Genomic DNA, 18,962 nt, shown 5'->3' on the forward strand with positions numbered 1-18,962 from the left:
TTTTTGTATTTTGTTGTATTCTTAGCCATACTTTTACGTATTACGCAATATCTAAATTATTGAAAATCACGAAAATAACAAAACAGTGTCGCAGTGAACGAACCCCGCAGTGCCGCACCGGTGCCCCAAGTGCAGTGAGAGTCCATCTGAAGGTGTGCGTTGCCAAGCACGTTCGACACCACGAGAACGCCATGTACCATTGTGTTCGTGTCAGAGATAGCGTCACCATAGTAATGACATTTTCGTCAATTAATAATTACCAGTATTTCTTTAGCTGTTGCATCAGAATTTAAAGCCCACACTTGTTGATCGACGCATCGGATTCTTTCATATCATGATATCAATTATAATGTTAGTGCAAGTTTGTACAACATTCCTGAATTCATAGACATTGTCCGTTTCGTTTTGAGTTCGTATAAGGCATTAGTAATGGCATTAGTTGTTTGTGCGAACGAAAGATAAAAGTGTATATCAATACATGTCCACAAATTATGCAAATGAAGATTTATTAGCTTTTTTACGATGTAAACTGACCGACCGAACGCCGGTTTGGAAACGTGATCAAAGCATAGCTGAGTATGCAATTTTATCTGTATATCCAATCAGTGCGACTGTACCGGGATTGTTCTTGCGTCATCCTCCTACGCACGGTCCCCAACGGCTAGCTGACTCAGCCTATGGAGTTTGGATACGACTGTGCGTCCCTCTGCACAGGAGAATGTCTTCTGCACGCACACAGTGTACCTTGCAATTGATACCCTGATCATTATTACTTCTTGATCACGTATCAGAATACCATCCCTCTTATGGGCTGCTTGTAAAAATTCTAGTGAGTAAAGCGAGTAAATTCCTGCTCATAAGGTGGTATCTCACTGCACTTGGGGCACCGGTGTGGCACTGCGGGGTTCGAAAGATTACTTGACGAATTTAGAGATAAAGAGGAATTTTCGTACGTTTTGTCTATTTTGTTGCCTTCTAATCATACTTTTAGGTATTACGCAATATCTAAATTCTAAAAAAAATCGGCGAAATAACACAACAGTGCCGCAGTGAACGAACCCTGCAGCGCCGCACCGGTGCCCAAAGTGCAGTGAGATACCACATTTACTTCACACCAGTGCTCTTTACAATAGAGAATTTGTTACTTTGTATGATCGAGTGGCTAGGTTTGGGGGCACGAGAGCTAGAGGTCACGGGTTCGAATCCTGACATCTCTGTCTAGACGGTACTTTGTGGGAGGGCACTTGGTACGACTTTCCTCTCTCCACCAGGTGTAAAATGGTTACTTAACTTCGCTTGAGGTAAATGGCGGTTGAAATAGAGGGAAGGTCCCCGCTTTTGCAATAGCATACTCAGACATAACACGACTTTTCCCAGTCCACCCAGGTGTATGTGTAAAGTGAGTACCTGGCTTCGTTTGGGGAGGTAGAAGGTGGTGGAAGAAGAGGAAGGGCACCGCCTTCCAATGCCGTGCGTAGACTCGGTGAATTAACACCCACTGCCTCTTCGGCCTAAAATGGCCTCGGGATTAGCCTCCATAACAGGCTCTCTGGGGCCTTTTTGGGGCTCATAATACACTTTTGCTGGCCATTTCTATTTGTATTCGGTCACTGATTGCTGGCCTTTTCTGATTGGGAGCCGGTAATCAGAAAATGCCAGCAATCAGCGACCGAGTACAAATAGAAATGGACAGCAAAAGTGTATTATGAGCCCAAAAAAGGCCACAGAGAGCCTGTTATGGAGACTACCGTGGGACTACCTTTAACTTTACCTTTATTCTTATCAAGATGTATTATATTCCTTCTTCTTGTCTACAGAAAGGTGTGAAGACCAGTAGAAAAGACCTGCCCAGTCCACGACACCTGGCGATTAACCTGAAAAGAAAAGGAACTGCATCGCCTTTATTGACTTGACTTTGAAGAGCAAACAAAGAGCTGAACGATGGAAGACTTACTGTGGACGGTCATTGTTGGGTTCGTCATCGCCTTTATTCTCGCCTTCGCCGTCGGAGCCAACGACGTCGCCAATTCGATCGGGACGTCTGTCGGCGCCAAAGTGTTGACCCTACGACAGGCCTGTGTTCTCGCCAGTGTCTTCGAGCTGTTGGGAGCCATACTGGTCGGTGCCAAAGTGTCGGACACGATACGGAAGGGCATCGTGGACGTGAACGTGTACAATGGCACGGAGGAGCTGCTCATGTTCGGAAATGTGGCCGCTTTATCAGGTAAGTCTAACCGGGGCCCGACCGGGCTGTTGGCGGAAACGAAAAATAGAAATGTATACGTAAAAATATACACTAATAATGCCCATGTCTATTCCCTTTACGTCTTGTGTAGTTCGGTGTCACACTGTTTCACATGGCCAATGCTGTGGTATACATCTTGGTCAACCGGCTACCAAGTGGCGTGGTCTAAACTCCACCCAATATTGAGAACACCTTGGCATTGCGCGAGTTGGGTGCCAGTGACTAACTAGTCCTGTCCTTGGTGCTGAATGCACTTTCCCACAAGTGTCCTCCTAGTGCATTGAGCAATGCCGCAAAGGTTACCCTTTTGACAGTAGCTAACAACACCATTCCACTAGTGTGGCGACCTCGCTGGAACCCCCCTTGATACCAAGCAATTTCACAGAGCGCTGAATGAAATACATAGATAAAGAAACCTAATTTTTGGTGTATTTTGTTGCCATTTCAATATATTTTTACATTGTGTCTCTGTCAATAGTGTGTCAAAACACATATGGATTCGGTGTGCCAATGTCCACATGTATGTGTTGAAATTTGCCACAAGTACCGTATTTTTGCATGATAGTTCAATTATGAAATCAAGGGTGACACAAATACAGTTCTTGTTAGTTTTTTTGGGTGGGGAGGGGGGGGGGGTTGGATGCAGAAACTTTTTTGTGTATACACTTGTTATTGTCTTTGAAAAAGAAATAAAGATAATGTTTTTAAAATGTAGTTCAGATCGCAGCGAGGCCGCATAGTATTGGAATGGGGTCTAAGATTTACATTGACGATCATTTCACTTGTACCTGATTTCTTTAACTTTTTATGGCATCCAGGCAGCGGTGTATGGTTGTTGGTGGCCACCTTCGCCCGGTTACCTGTGTCTACCACCCACAGCATCGTCGGCGCCACAGTCGGCTTTACACTGGTGGCAGCGGGAGCAAAGGGCGTAAACTGGGTCCAAGTCGCACTCATTGGTAAGTCTATAATGCAGTCGAAGATCTCCGTCAAAATTTACCCAATATGATCACTAAAGCCATGTTGATTTGATTATATGGATACCATCCGCGCGCGTGCATTCATTTTCGACCGTTTCCAAAAATAAAATGTTTCAACCCACACTTCAAATCGCACAAAGCAGCATGAGTATTCATATGCCATAAACTTAAATTGTTGAAATGGATACTAATTTTGTAGAATTAATGCCACAGTAAATTACGAGATTAAAGAAGATGTGATGGAACGTAAATCTAGAGTTTGGTATACCTTACTCAGTGTGTTCACGCTTCCATGTCGCCGCAGCTAGATGTATCCGCCGTTTTGTCAGTCTAGATCTAAAATACGAGGTCAATGAGGCAGACAAAAGACTGTCCTTCATAATTAGCAGTTCAGCCAATAATAGCATGGTAATTAGAAACTCGACCAATGAGATGGCTGCATGTTCTTCAAACATTTGCATTATTACGTTTTTATTTTGCATCTCTGATGCACCATTAATTTGCATCTCTGTAGGACCAGTCTATGCTACTCTAAATTGCTACCATAGTGAGAAGTATTTCGGTGCATAACACTAGTTATAACATTTATTATTTTATCTTATATTGTGAAAATTTGTATGGTTTTGGGAAAAACTAAATGGGAATTGACTTTAAAAATACGTTTTGTCTGTTTGTCTCATTAACCTCGTCTTAGATCTATCATGGCCGCCGCGTGAAAAAGGTACCCGGGATAAAGATGAAGTAGTGTTACATCTCTTAATCGCATGGCGGCGTTGTGGAAAGAGCAACCAAGCTTAACTGTTTTACTATTATCTGAAGTGTAAAAGGAAAATAATCTTCTTTTCATCGTCAGTTAGTTCCTGGGTCATCTCTCCCGTCTTATCTGGACTCATCACTTCAGCATTCTTTAAGTTTGTGGAGTTCTTCATCTTGAAAAAGGTTAGTACAGGCACACAGAGAAACAGACACACGGACAGAAACACAGACAGACAGACAGAAAATAAAACAAAACAATACTTCACTCCCCTGGGACAAGATCATTATTAAATATGCCTATTTTCTAGCCATTTGAATTTCCTAGTATTGTCACCAAGGCCATCTACAAATTAACTTAGGGAGATGGTTTAACTTTGCCAGTTGAACAAGGTATCTGGAGATGGCAGACTTCACCCCTATCTCATGATATAACGTTAGCAGCACTGAAGTATGGTAATGCTGCATTGTGCACAGACACACAAACAATGCACAGAAACACACACACTCTCTGCCACACACATACACTCTGCCACACACACACACACACACACACACACACACACACACACGCACATTCAAACACACACACATACACGCACATTCACACACATACACGCAAATACACACACACACACACACACACACACACACACACACACACACACACACACACACACACACACACACACACACACACAATACTTATGGAAAATCCTAGTATTAACATTGTTGTTATTTTCTATGTAGGACCAGGCAGCCCAAATTGGACTGAAGTTCCTTCCAGGATTTTATACATTCACCATAATCATCAACCTGTTTTCTATATTCTACACAGGAGCACCATGTAAGTAGAGATATTGAATTTCCATATTTCAACTTTATGGATGACATCACACTTGCCATGAAGACATAAAATCTTAATCTAGATTTGAAAAAAAAGAGATTTAAAAAAGTGACTTTGGCATGATGATGTGTGACTCTGGCTCATCTTTTGACAGGCTTGTGATCACACAAGTCAAACAAAAGTTCAGAGACCTCATACCTCAATGAATCTGATCATTGTTCTGGACACATTTACCAAATTTACACATGTCACAAGTATGCAATTCCTATTATTTACCACTTGATGGATTGTTAGACTTTTGCAGCAACTATGCAAATCAGGTCAATTGTGAAATTCTTTTGCACCATAGGTTTCTGTCAATTAATGTATGGCTTTAATCTTTGATATGATACCTAACCTATGGTATTTCATGTTGTCCGTATTGCAGTGTTGGGATTTGACAAGATCCCCCTGTATGGAGTGTTTATCCTGAGTTTTGGGGGAGGGCTGCTGACTGGTCTGCTGGTTTGGCTGTTCCTTGTGCCCTGGATGAGAAGAAAAATCCAAGGTGAGAAAAAAATCTTTTTTATTGCTCTGCAGTAAATATTTTCAATAACACCCACAATACTCGGCGTCGGGCGTGGCGCAACTGGTAGAGCGTTCGGCTCGGAATCTAAAGGTCCTGACGTTGTGTCCTTGGGAAAGGCACTTAACACGACCTTCATCACTTTACCCAGGTGTAAAAATGGGTACCTGACTTCGGTCGGGGAGGTAAAAGACTACCTTTACCTTCTATCTGTACCGTATATGTGGCACTGTTAATATAAGTTTCAAACTTGAGTGTAGTGCCATATTGTCCTCGTCTGTCCAAAAAGCAAAATAGAAAAAAAAACCTTTCTTGAAGTCAAATGCTAGTTAAGATCTGGATGGATTTGACCTTCAGACAACTGACCCTAGTTTTCCAAGGCCTTGATTTGGTATTCACAAATTTGAATGCAGGGATGGGAGCTGGTCTGTGGTCAATGTTACTTCTTGCTACCTGTTGGCTGTGTTGCCCCCAGTTCTATAAAACTTAAGGAAGTCTGGTGAGCATGAAAGTCGTATGAAGTTTTGTTAGTAGCAGTCACATCCAGATATTATATAGTTGTCCCTGACCTTCCTAAATTATATATCATACTATCATACTCCTCCATACATCCATACTATTAAACAACATTGACCAGAATTCATCAGATACTGTTTTTAGAAGTTCTCCTTTTGAGAAACTGACATTTTGCTTTTCAGAAATTCACGAAGCCAAGTTGTCCCAGGTGCCCTCACAGTGCATGTGGCGTCAATCCATCGAACATCTCTCCAAACTACCCAACACCAAACTAGCAAACTCTGTCATTCTATCTAAGTATGAGGTTCAAGAAGACAAGGCTCATTGCAACATGGCCTTTGAAGAAACAGAGAGAGGGGGGAACCTTAGAGACGCTCCCCAGTCAAACGGTGTTAACATGGCTTATGAAGAAACGGAGGGAGAAGAGAACTTTAGAAACGCTCCCCAGGCAAACGGTGTAATATCGATTGTCTCCCAGAATGGCACGACCTGTCCAACGGATATAAGTTCAAATACAAAGGAAACATCTTCAGCAAACGGACATACCTGCTACGGAGCGGTTTTAAGCACTGCCCCAGAGGAAGGTACAGCCAATAGCAGCTTGCCATCAAAAGATGTGGAGAAACTGGAAGACCACGAAGATGTAAACACACATGTGAACATCAGAGAAGCCCAGGACACGCCCGAAGTCGGAAAGTTGTTCCAGTTTCTTCAGGTGTTAACTGCAGGATTTGGAGCTTTTGCCCACGGAGGAAATGATGTCAGGTATGATGGAGCTTCTACGGTTTCTGTTTCTTTGAACCTACATGCTTACATCAATGATAAAAGATAAGCTGAGATCGCAGACAAAGTCCTCTGTAACCCCTCTAGTCCCAGAAACACTAAGGAGTGAATTCCATCCTGTATATTGGGAATGGACACAGACACAAACATACACACAGACACACAGACATACACATACAAACACACACACACACACACACACACACACACACACACACACACACACACACACACACACATACATACACTCAGAGACACTCAGAACTAGTGGAAGATTCAAAGCTTTTACAAAATGAAGCAATATCTATTTTTCTCATCCTTTTGCCCCTTCTATATGTCCATCCTTATCTGCAGTAATGCGATCGGCCCCGTGGTGGCGCTGTGGCTGATCTACCAGGACGGAAACGTTGCTCAGAAGTCGGCTACACCGATCTGGATCTTATTCTATGGAGGAGCAGGCTTGATCATCGGACTGTGGGTACTGGGCCGCCGGGTCATCAAAACAGTTGGAGAGGACCTGACCCCTATCACCCCTTCCAGGTGAGTGGTACAGTCCAGCCCTAGTTTTAAGTACCTATTTATCATTTTCTGTTTTTAAATCAATGTTCTTATCATATGAATAGCTGAAAAAGCAGCCTGAATTTTAGATAAGATATGACAAGGCAGTTATCATGTACTCTTCCTAGGTTTCCAACCTAATATGTTTCAGTCTATTACTATATATTGTTGTGTTATCATTTTTGTCTTGAGAATATTTCATATTTGCCAAAAAACTTGTACACTTGGCCTTTTGAATTATATCTTTAGAATGTTTCTTTCATACATTTATGTCCAAGGCAAATACTAGATTACATCAAACAACAAAATTAGTTTATTTTTGGTTCTACCTTCAAACCCCCCAAAAATAGTTTATTTTTGGTTTTACCTTCACAGTGGATTCACTATCGAGATTGGAGCAGCTACTACTGTACTTATTGCGTCCAACATTGGCATTCCTATCAGTACAACACACTGCAAGGTTAGGCTTTGTTTTAAAGTCAATTTGATTCACTCTTGATACTGTAAGTATTGAAAAGTTCACGGTGGTTTTACTTTTGTTATTACTTCTCTGCGTCAGATTTATAATGTCTGGAGTATGCCCTTCAAATATATCAGTACTATACTGCAGAATTATTTCAACTGTGAACTTGAATTTTGAAACACAGTGAATATCTCCTTATCCCTTTTACCCAAAATCGAAATTCTGCAAAAATGAATAGATTTACAGTACGTCTTGGGCTGTGTTTGTCACAATAAGTGAAGAACTCAAAGTGAATCTGATTGAACAAACTTGGACCAGGACCAAGTCATCCTGGGAACACATTTAGACCCAAGCCGACTTAGTAATGGACACACACCAACACAAACAGACAGACTGAAAACGATACTTTTATTTCCATGGAGGTAATAAAGTGTTGAATGCTGTTCTTGTTGTAATATGTTTGGGGATAAATATTGTTTTGCTGGTGTGTTCTCCATTTTGTTTCTTCTTCTGTTAGTAGAAGTAGGTATTTTTCAATCTCACATAATACTATAGGGTGAGCCTAATGGCATGTTATTGTGTCAGAATAGCTTGACAACAGGGTATTGGGAAGAAATTTTGCATTTTTGTGAAAAAGTTGACTTTCTACCATTCAATGTGTATCTGTACTTGCAGGTCGGTTCAATTGTTTTCGTCGGGTGGCTGAGATCTCGAACGTCGGTGGACTGGAAACTGTTCCGCAACATCGTGTTTGCCTGGGTGGTCACTCTGCCGGTCGCGGGTGGCATTTCAGCCGCAGTCATGGCTCTACTGCGACTCGCGCTTTGATGTTTGCCGAAGTCCACTTCTTAGTTTTAGCAAGTCTTTTAAGCTAGGGGGACAATCTGCCGTACGTGCAAATATGTGCTGTCTACGTGCCAAAAACAGTGGCAATCTTTTAGGATCCTTAAGTAGTATGTACCGCCTACGTACGAACTCGTAGGGAATCCGATGGATTTTGGAGCACGCAGACACGCCGTAGAACTTTACGCGCAGGCAAAACTTTGAGTGCAATCGGGCTGAGGATTCGCCCCCGTACGTGCCAGTACGGGCGACGCGCCTGCCCTGTACAGCCTGAACGTTTTCAGAAATACGTTGCGGACGTGGCCTCCCAAAAAACGTACGGACAAATTGCACGTACGGCCGGTTGTGCCCTTAGCTTAATAAACCTATTCGTGTGTAGGGGTGGTGCTCATCACATCACTGTTTCTATAGCCCATGGGCCACACAACCCACTACAGAATGGTGCTAGTACATTGATAAGCTTCTCAGTATGCATCTCATTACATTGGAAAGGGATGTTGATGTTAAGTATATACCTAAAATTGTGAATATTTTATGCTGACAAAACATTACAATATCATGTACGAGGCAAGCGCTATATCTTTAGTCATGTAATATTGGTATGGCAGTTTGATAATACTATAATATCAATACCCATAACACATTATAATAGCACAATACTCCCACACACAGGTTTTATATGTATGTATATACGAATTTATGTACGAAATGGAAAAAAGCAAGATAGGCATTGTCGGTTTGGTTTTCTACTTGGTAGACCAGGGGGGAAGGTTTTTTGATTTTCCTGATGTTTTGTAGTTACATCTTGTTGGCATCTTGAGTGTATGTTTAAAAACACACGATGCACCAAATACTCTATATCAACGTGTTAAACACTACATTTACACTCACATTTATGACATTGTATGTATACTGAATTTGGGAAGCTTTTTGAATTAAAAAAAGTTTAACATTTATAACAAGCTTGGTACTTAGGGAAACAAACTTAATATAAAAAAAAAAACTTTTCCTGATGTTAGTGCAAAACATTGAATCGCTATAAAATGTTAAGACAATATGACAGAAGTGCGCTTGCTGTATCAGACAGCTCACTTTGGTGGGAAACCCTATCCAACATGCATGCCTCCAGCCCTTATACTCTGCATGTTCAAGCTACTGTACCATACATGAAGTTTCGTGGTTAGGCCTGGGGCGTTATCTTGTTTTTATACGAAAAAAAATGGACAATGTGATACCACAGGCTGTATGGTTTAGTGTTGTTCCAGTATACAATGTTATGACTGCAAATACGCTATAGCTATATCATACCCACAAGGGCAACTGAACAGAATTGATCTGAAGTCAAGGTCCTCATCGCTTCCCGATGGACGAACATCATTATATCATATATACTTTTGGTTTAGATACACATGTAGATACATACAAAAGACAACACATCATAAAAGCAATGTGAGATATGTACATGTACATGTACATGCACGTCATGGCTTGACGTCATTGAGACGGCGCTAATAAATTTGTTACATAAATGAATGCTATCCGTAAAGCTGTAGAGATTTTTTCAATCAATATACAACATCAAATAATTTTAACTGTTCTGACAGGAATGCAGTGGTGTACGCTTTACTCAGAAGTCTACTTGCTAGCTTTGGTGGGGAACCCTCTCCCATGTCTCCTGCCCTGTTATCTTATATTCTGCATGTTTAAAATGCTGAGGATCGGAATATAGACGCGAGATAGAGTCATCACACATAGCAGTCTGGCCCTGAGGGTCAGGCTGGCGGGTCACCATGGCTAGCTCGGTCATATATGATACATACAGAGGGAACACATCATGGGCTCTGTGTGGGGGTAGGCCTGCCTCTAGACGTGATCTAAAGTCTTGGTCAATTTCATGATCCATGGCTGCCTTCGAAGGAAGACTAATGCTGCCATCCAAGACTCCTAGAGCAAACTTGATCTGGAGCTGAAACAAGGCAAATGTTAGGGCATGACTTGTGATACCCACAAACGACATTGTAGGATAAGTGGTGTTAAGAACATGCTTGTACAGTGGGTAAGCTCTGCCTTTGGTGACAGTTAGGCCACAGTTTGGAGTCAGGAAGGGGAAGCTCAGACGATAACCTGTACAAAAGACGATATCGTCTGCGTGGAACTCTTGTCCGTCCTGAAACCTGACTGTGTTCGGACCCACAATACTCTCTACTCTAGTGGCTTGTGTAATATTTGGAGGAAGATTTTGTATATTCGCGATTGGCGGGTTAGAATGACTGATGACGACACGTTCGGCGACCTGTGCGAGTTCAACACTAATGTCGACCCCCGAGGCCAAGCCTCCCATGATGACGACGTTCTTTCCAGTGTACGGTTCTGGTACTCGGTAGTCATGGCTGTGTAAGGTCCTGCCCTGGAACTGGTCTGTACCGGGGATGGCAGGAGTGAAAGGGACGGAATTCCGCCTGCAGGAGAGATGAAACAAAATGTTCGTTTGTCTTTAGAGGTCGCTACAAGCATGCCAGGTGGTATCGACGATGACGTGTCGAATTATGAGCAGCAACATACAGTTGACTGCCTGTGTCAGTCTCCAGGTTTCGCTGGAAAACTAGACATTGGCCAAATGGAAACTTGATACAGCAATGATATTTTCGCCATTTTATGATCCTATAGCCATTTACCTTACATTTGTGCTGGGTCGCAATTAACTAGCTGTGCAAAAAGGGCCACATACGTTTGCTGTTGAGTGTTGTGAGACTATACACGTCTTTCCTGTATATCCGATTACGTACCCGCCATTGCAGACCATGACTGCATCATATTGTTCCGTTGTTGGGCTCTCTGGAGCCGTGACCTTGAATGTCGTGATTTGCCATTTCATGTCGCCAGGTGTCACGTGGACAGGTTTCACTATATCAACCCTGGTGAGGAACTGGAGAAGAGGAGACTGAAATTTGATTAGCAAACAAAAACAACTATTCATGTTTTAGCATATATCCTAACTTATATATTCTGTATTAGCATCTCTCGGTGGACCAAATCGTTAGCATCCGAAACAACTATCCAATGTAATGTTTTTATGCCCTTTCCTAACTTATATCCGTTATAGTGTCATTTCTTGGTTTCATAGAACCCATTCGCCCAAATCACGAGGATACCTGGATATACTTGTGAAGTCCGAAGTTCTCTGCATAGTTCTCCAGGTACCGAAGCACCTCCTTGTGGGACATGTAAGATGGCAGGCCGCTGTCGTAAGGAAAGTCTGGGAAGACCATCGCCTCCTTCGGAAGATTTGTCCTTTTGTAGGAAAATGAATTCATTTGTAACTATCAGAACGCCTCCTTAGTAAAAAAAAAGCCAGAAGTTTGACGTACTCTTGTAACGTGATAGAGTTGTGTATAGACTATAGACCAATATTAATTGTGGTGCACCTTTATTGATTACAAAGGTAGCCATTCATAGCACACTTCATTAATAACGACTCTCTGTCTTCGGTGACTCCTAGTTATTGTAGTAAATAGAGTAAGCCGGTATGCCAAATTTAAATCTTGTCAAATATGCTTTTGAAGCATCAAGGAAGACTGCTCGGGCTTTAAGTCCTTGGTCGAGTGCTTGATGGATTTTATGAACAGGGTATGTCAGAGTTTGCGGTAGAATCTCCAAGGGAGAACCCGGCATTGCGATCAGTACGAAGCTTATTTTGGTGGAAGTATGAGGAAAGTGAGCTGTGAACTACCCTTTCCAAAACGTTAGATACACAACCTAGGAGGAATATGGGTCTGTAGTTTTCCTTTGTCTGCTTGTCACCTTTCTTGTGTACAGACACTACGTTCGAGCATTTTCAGATTTCCGGGAAGCACCCGAGCTGTATGGAGGTATTGAATAATTTTGATGATGGACTAGCCAATATTAGGGCAAGGTTTTTTTTATTTAAATTGGACATTAAGGTAAGGTTACACAAAATTTTGTAAACTTCAGAAGGGCAGCAGCCAACAGGTGATAACCGTTTCAGTTCTAGCCGTAAACAAGGGAAGAGAGACGCCTGTTGTGTCTAGGTTTGTTTGAGAAGCGAAGCAGCGATTAAAGACATTGGCCTTGGTCTTGTCGTCCGTAACAGTAAATCCATCTTCAACTAAGGGCGGAAACGTGCGATCTACCTTCCCCATAAATATTCATTTAGAGTCGGACCACCACTTTTTTTGGGTTAGGGGATGAATTTTCTAGGTCAAGACAGAGGCCGAGTCTGATTAGCTTTGTTCAACTATTTCGAATGTGCATCAACGTGTCTCCCATAATGTAGTTAAATTCATCTATCGAACAGAGAGTAGCAAAGTCTTTAGAGCAAGCGGAAAGTAATGTGAACAGCTCTGTACGTTTATCATTATATCGAGAACAATCCATAACAAAGTGACGTTCGTCTTCGATCTCATTTGGGCAGAATGGACAAAACCTCTGGTCACGGGGAATTTTAGAATATCTTCCGGCTTCTATGTTTAGTTTGTGACTACAGATTCTTATCTTTGTAATATATGCTAATGACCTTCGCGAATTCGGGGAGCATCTACACGCGCACAGAAGGTGTCGGGGACCCCTGCTAAGGTATCGGTAAGGTATCGTACGAATGATCCGGACCATTCGGGAGAAATTTTCCCGATATAGTAATGGCGATATAGTAGTTGCATCTAGACGCTGAAAAAAAGCTGTCGGCGAGCCTACTACCTCGCCGATATCGAGGTAGTAGGCTCGCCGATATCGGAAAAAACTGTGTGTAGAATCTTAAATAATGACATCGAGCAAGGATGACGATGTGTCAGTGGTGCGAGTGGGATCTGAAAACAGCTGGACGAAGTTGTTTTCTGATGTAAATCTTTCATAGCCAGGTCACTCTTTTTGGGCCCCAAGGCTATGGATGGGGTTTTGGCGCATAATGGAACCTAAAACTGGGTAAATGAGGCAATGATCCAGTGCATGCAGGGTGTATTGGACAGAAATTCAGAAGGCAACAGTTCGGTCATATTTATGGGGGATTGGGGTTGGTTTACAGCTAGCAATGAACAATCAACATCCACTACAGAAACTCCCAGGCTTAGTACATTTACTTTTTCTTTGACTATACTGCCAGTCGTTCCTAAAATACTTATAGTGGCTATCAGTAATGGTCCTGCATGAGAGAAACGAATAACACAAAGAACACTACACATCATATACGACCCCCTTACCTACAAGCTGACACATAATAACACCTAACATACATCCATTCCTGCATCCATGCTCACTGATACTTGGTGTTTGAGGCATCTGTTTCAAATTGGATGTTTTGGCAAAAAAAAAACATCCTAGGAGACCAACTGTTGTCTTGGGCTACCACTGAACCAGTTTTCCCACAAGGCAATTCCATAAGAGGCCCAACCATCCTTTCTGTAGGCTTGACTCGAAGTATAACCAAAGGGGATATACTGTGTTCATATGTCAAAGAACTGTGGATGCTGGTTCTTTATTGCTATCGTACATGCGTATCATACTGGGAGTAAGTCACAGTTGACTAAAATGATGAAGTACTTTAATAGCCGTGAATAAATTATATGCATATACCCTATCTACGGACACCAGAAATAGATTGGCATGATTGAGGTGATAATGTATGCGGAGGTCAAACGTAAGAAGATTGAATCAAGATACTAGTATAATGCTGCAACCTTGTTTTTAGGACAACACTCAGAACCACCTGCTTTTAGGACAATACTCAGAACCACCTGTTGCAAGTCACTAAAGTTTACAAAAAAATAGCAGTGGCAGGTAATATAACCAGCCGCTGCCGCGGTGTGTTACGCCGAACGGCGGTTATACCGGCTATATAGATACAGATACAGATACAGATCGCACCTCAGGTTTTTGTACATGCTGGAGTGTACAGGAAGCCCGTGCTCGTCCGTCCCCGTCCTGTCCGTGTACACCCAGGTCCCGCCCACCGCCGCTGTCTGCTCGTACACGGTCGGCAGGTAGCGGTCAGGTTCGGCCGACAGGTAGCGCGCCGCGCACAGGCCGGCCGGGCCCGCACCGATTACAGCCACACGGAGTGCCATTCGTGTTTGTACTGACCACTTTTGCTCACTGACATAAATGGGTCAACTGAGATAAACTCTTGAGCAGAGGTCATATGTCCGAATCACTTTGACAAAAGTAGTTCCATCCAAGAACTAAAATGCTACATCTTCGTTGGTTTAGAGTTACAAATATGCAGTTTGATCAAGATCTGCTGATGTAAGGCGTCTACGAAGTAAAAGGTTTATAAAGATGAAGACATCGTGCTAGCTGGAATGTTGGACGCCCAGCGCATCGGAGGTTTACAGTCTATTGTTGGAAGTGCTGCGGTCGAAGAATGTCAGCGCCCCTGGCGGGAATGTACGGCCAAATTACAGTTTGTAGGGACTGTACCATTAGAAGAATTGTTACTGCGTAGGTAGGTCTGGGACGTAATCCTTTTTTTAAATGCCTAATATGATACCATAGGCTTTATAGTTGTTTTCTGCTGTTGTACTATGCAATGTTGTGACTGTAAACACGGTCTTTTTGTTTAGAGTTCAATGATCTGTTATCTAACGTTATTCATGCCAGTGTAATTATATTGTTTTCCGCTCACTAACCCTCAACCGGTGTGGTAAATCAAGTTTACTGTAAATGCTGAATTATTGCTGTCCCGTCAAAGTTTGGTGAATAGAAAATGTACCTAGCTTAATGTTACCAAAGGCAGTGTGAGTATGTTTATGACACATTATGTATGAGTATGGTACATTAATCGATGTTCGGCCAGTGAAACTGGAGCCTGGAAGTTGTTTGGTAAATGTTGAATCAATTGTTTCTGTATTTACAGTCACGTGCAAGCATATCATAAACATGCAACGTATTTAGTAATGGACTATTTAAGTATGTTTTCTCAGAACCACAAAAATAGCCCATTTTTAAATATTTGATGTATAAAATTTGACAACATTAGCACAAAGATTGTCCTGTTCGCAATATCTATATATTCCCCTCCCCCCTCTCTCTATTTATTTCTCTCTCGCTCTATCTATATTTTCATCCCTCTACTCTCTCTCTCTACATAGGTATATGATATATATACGTATACCTGATATCATGATACAATATACATGTAGATACGACACAGAATGAAAGAGTAGTGACATGTGCATATGCAAGTCACGACTTGACTTTATTTTGATAGTGTTATATTGTTCTGTTTCTTGGCTGATATCGAGCGATTCCTGGCAATGTGTAAAACTTCATTGTCGTGCGCATCGTCATCGCCATTGTAAGGGTGGACTCTCACTGCACTTGGGGCACTGGTGCGGCACTGCGGGGTTCGTAGATGACTCAACAAATTCTTCAGAGATACAGAACGAATTTTCTTTCGTTTTGTGTATTTTCTTGTCTTCTAAGTCATACTTTTACGTATTACACAATATCTGAATTTTTAAAAATCGCGAAAATAACAAAACAGTGCCGCAGTGAACAAACCCCGCAGTGCCGCAACGGTGCCCCAAGTGCAGTGAGAGTCAACCTTTCAGCTGAAGCAGCTGAAGTACTTACACAGCACACAGCATCATAGAATTGCGATCAAAAGCCCTGACTTGTAGTGTACTTTACTTAGCAGTCGACAACTGCTGTTCTTCACTTTGGTGGGGAACCCTCTCCCATGTCTCCGGTCCTGTTATCTTGTACTCTGCATTTCTAAAGTGCTGAGGATCAGCTAACACATTCATGATAGAGTCTGCAAACATAGAATTCTGGCCCTTGGGGTCAGGTTGGCCAGTCACAATGGCTAAATCTGTGACATATGACATATACAGAGGGAAGACATCATGGGCTCTGTGTGGGGGTAGGCCTGTCTCTTGACGTGATTTATAGTCTTGTTCAGTTTCATGATCCATGACTGCCTTAGAGGGAAGACTAATGCTGCCATCCAAGACTCCTAGAGCAAGTTTTACTTGGAGCTGAAACAAGGCAAAAGCTAGGGCATTGCGCGGTAGACCTACAAATGACATTGTTGGATAGGTGGTGTTAAGAACATGCATGTACAGTGGGTAAGCTCTGCCGTCGTTGATAGTGATGCCACATTCAGGTTTAAGGAATGGGAAGCTGAGACTATATCCTGTACAATAGATGATATCATCTACGAGGAACTCTTGTCCGTCCTGAAACCTGACTGTGTTCGGACCCACGATACTCTCTACTCTAGGGGCTTGGGTAACGTTAGGAGGTAGCTTGTGAATTTTCATGATAGGTGGGTTAGAATGACTGATGACAACACGTTCGGCGACCTGAGCAAGCTCCACACAAATGTCGATTCCTGAGGCTGAGCCTCCGAGAATGACGACGTTTCTCCCGCTGAACGGTTCAGGGACTCGGTAGTCATGGCTGTGTAAGGTCCTGCCCTGGAACTGGTCTGTACCGGGGATGACCGGAGTGTTCGGGACGGAATATCGCCTGCAGAGGAAATGCAAAGGTTTTGTTAATGTATTATGTATAGAGGCCACTCCAGTTGGGCGCAAACCTTATATTTTAAACTTCAAACTATAAAGGGCTACGAACATGCCACAACAGTCGCTAAAATGTGTATGTTAATGTTTGCTAAGTAATTTTTGACGATCATGTGGAGTATTGAAAAAAAAGTAAGCTTTATGTAGGAAGCTACACTCCTTCAAAGGGTAACTCTAGAAATTTCTCCGACTACGTACCCGCCATTACAAACCATGACTGCATCAAACTGTTCCGTTGTGGGGCTGTCTGGAGTCGTAACTTTGCATGTCGTGATCTGCCATTTCATGGTACCATGGACAGGTTTCACGCCATCAACCCTGGTCAGGAACTGAGAAACAAAGACAAGTCTGAGAAGCAATGTTCGCACAGTTGGTTAGCAAACAAAAACAACTATCCATGTAATATGTTCTTCCCTTTTCCCAACTTGAATATACTATACTGTCGTCAAATGTCAGCTTAAACCTATTCACCCAAATAAGGAGAATACCTGGATATACTTGTGAAGTCCGAAGTGCTCTGCGTAGTTCTCCAGGTACCTAAGCACCTCCTTGTGGGACAGGTAAGATGGCAGGCTGCTGTCGTAAGGAAGGTCCGTGAAGACCATCGCCTCCTTTGGGATGTTGGTCCTTTTTTTAGCAGAAATAGATAAAATCATTTTGTGTCCTCCAGAGGGACTCAACAAGGACACAGAAGTAAACAACACAGCAATTTGTCATACCTTTGTCACGTGAGAGAGTTGTGTATAGAAGTATTGCGATATACTTTTAGTAGCTGTCAGTCATAGCGGACAATGACATCCCTATCACACTGCTATCCTTCCCCAAATCATAGCTGGCACTAAACCGAGAGCAAGGGGTAAGTGGTTATTCTAATATGGTCCTAAAACTGGTCCGACTACTCCCAACCTATCGCTAACCTTGGTTAGGTGTGATCGGGGTGGGGGACAAGGTCGGGGCTCGGTCCTGAATGTGTGACAAAGGCTTAAGCTATCGTACGGGTCTTCGAGTAAGTCACAGTTGACTAGAATGATGAAGTACTTTGATAGCCGCCGTGGAATGAATTATATGCATATACCTTATCAACGTACATACGGACACCAGAAATAGATTAGCATGATTCCGGTGATAATGTATGCGGAGGTCAAACTTAAGAAGATTGTATAGTGCTGTTGATAGCATAATGCTATAACCTTGTTTTTAGGACAACACTCAGAACCAACTGCTTTTAGGACTATACTCAGACCCACCTGCTGCAAGTCATTAAAGTTTACAAAAAATAGCAGTGAAACGATACTGCACCTCAGGTTTTTGTACATGCTGGAGTGTACAGGAAGCCCGTGCTCGTCCGTCCCAGTCCTGTCCGTGTACACCCAGGTCCCGCCCACCGCCGCTGTCTGCTCGTACACGGTCGGCAGGTAGCGGTCAGGTTCGGCCGACAGGTAGCGCGCCGCGCACAGGCCGGCCGGGCCCGCGCCGATTACAGCTACACGGAGTGCCATTGTTGGTGACGACGTTTGCTCAGTGACATTAACAGGTGGATGACAATCAACGCGAACTGAGATGAACTCTTTTGCAGAGGTCTCACGTCCGAATCACTTCAACTAAAAGTAGTTCCGTTCAAAAAGTAAAAGACTACATCTTCGTTGGTGTAGAGTTACAAAGATGCCATTTGAGTAAAATCTCCTGATGTAAGGCGTCAGGGAAGTAAAGGGTTTGTAAAGGGGAAGACATCGCGGTAGCTAAAATTTTGGACGTCCAGCGTTGCATCGGAGGTTTACAGTCTTTTGGAGTGCTGCGGTCGAGATATGTCATCGCCCCTGGCAGGAATGTGTGACCAAAGTTCAGTTTGTAGAGAGTGTACCATTAGAAGAATTG

At 42.8% G+C, this 18,962-nt stretch overlaps 2 protein-coding genes across 6 annotated transcripts; one reads left to right on the forward strand and one right to left on the reverse strand.

The window, feature by feature from the left end:
* Positions 1-1,941: 1,941 nt before the first annotated feature.
* Positions 1,942-10,088, forward strand: LOC118403509 (sodium-dependent phosphate transporter 1-like). Its single transcript, XM_035802235.1, has 9 exons — positions 1,942-2,224; positions 3,064-3,204; positions 4,079-4,164; positions 4,729-4,825; positions 5,253-5,372; positions 6,089-6,671; positions 7,044-7,229; positions 7,623-7,707; positions 8,386-10,088. The coding sequence occupies exons 1-9, from the start codon at positions 1,942-1,944 to the stop codon at positions 8,536-8,538; spliced, it is 1,734 nt and encodes a 577-aa protein (XP_035658128.1). The 3' UTR covers positions 8,539-10,088.
* Positions 9,332-18,785, reverse strand: LOC118403511 (flavin-containing monooxygenase FMO GS-OX5-like). Of its 5 annotated transcripts, none has more exons than XM_035802239.1 (4): positions 18,387-18,630; positions 11,706-11,844; positions 11,340-11,494; positions 9,332-11,012 (listed from the first exon to the last, which is right to left on the reverse strand). In XM_035802239.1, exons 1-4 carry the CDS (start codon positions 18,584-18,586, stop codon positions 10,196-10,198), a joined length of 1,311 nt encoding a protein of 436 aa, XP_035658132.1. In that variant the 5' UTR covers positions 18,587-18,630; the 3' UTR covers positions 9,332-10,195. The 5 variants fall into 5 exon arrangements, with proteins under 5 accessions (XP_035658132.1, XP_035658134.1, XP_035658131.1 ...); XM_035802241.1 differs by having other exon boundaries at positions 11,340-11,479; positions 18,387-18,612; XM_035802238.1 differs by lacking the exon at positions 18,387-18,630 and adding an exon at positions 14,431-14,850.
* Positions 18,786-18,962: the final 177 nt, after the last annotated feature.

The sequence above is a fragment of the Branchiostoma floridae genome, chromosome 16 (genome assembly GCF_000003815.2).
Source record: "Branchiostoma floridae strain S238N-H82 chromosome 16, Bfl_VNyyK, whole genome shotgun sequence".
NCBI classification, from domain to species: Eukaryota; Metazoa; Chordata; class Leptocardii; order Amphioxiformes; family Branchiostomatidae; genus Branchiostoma; species Branchiostoma floridae.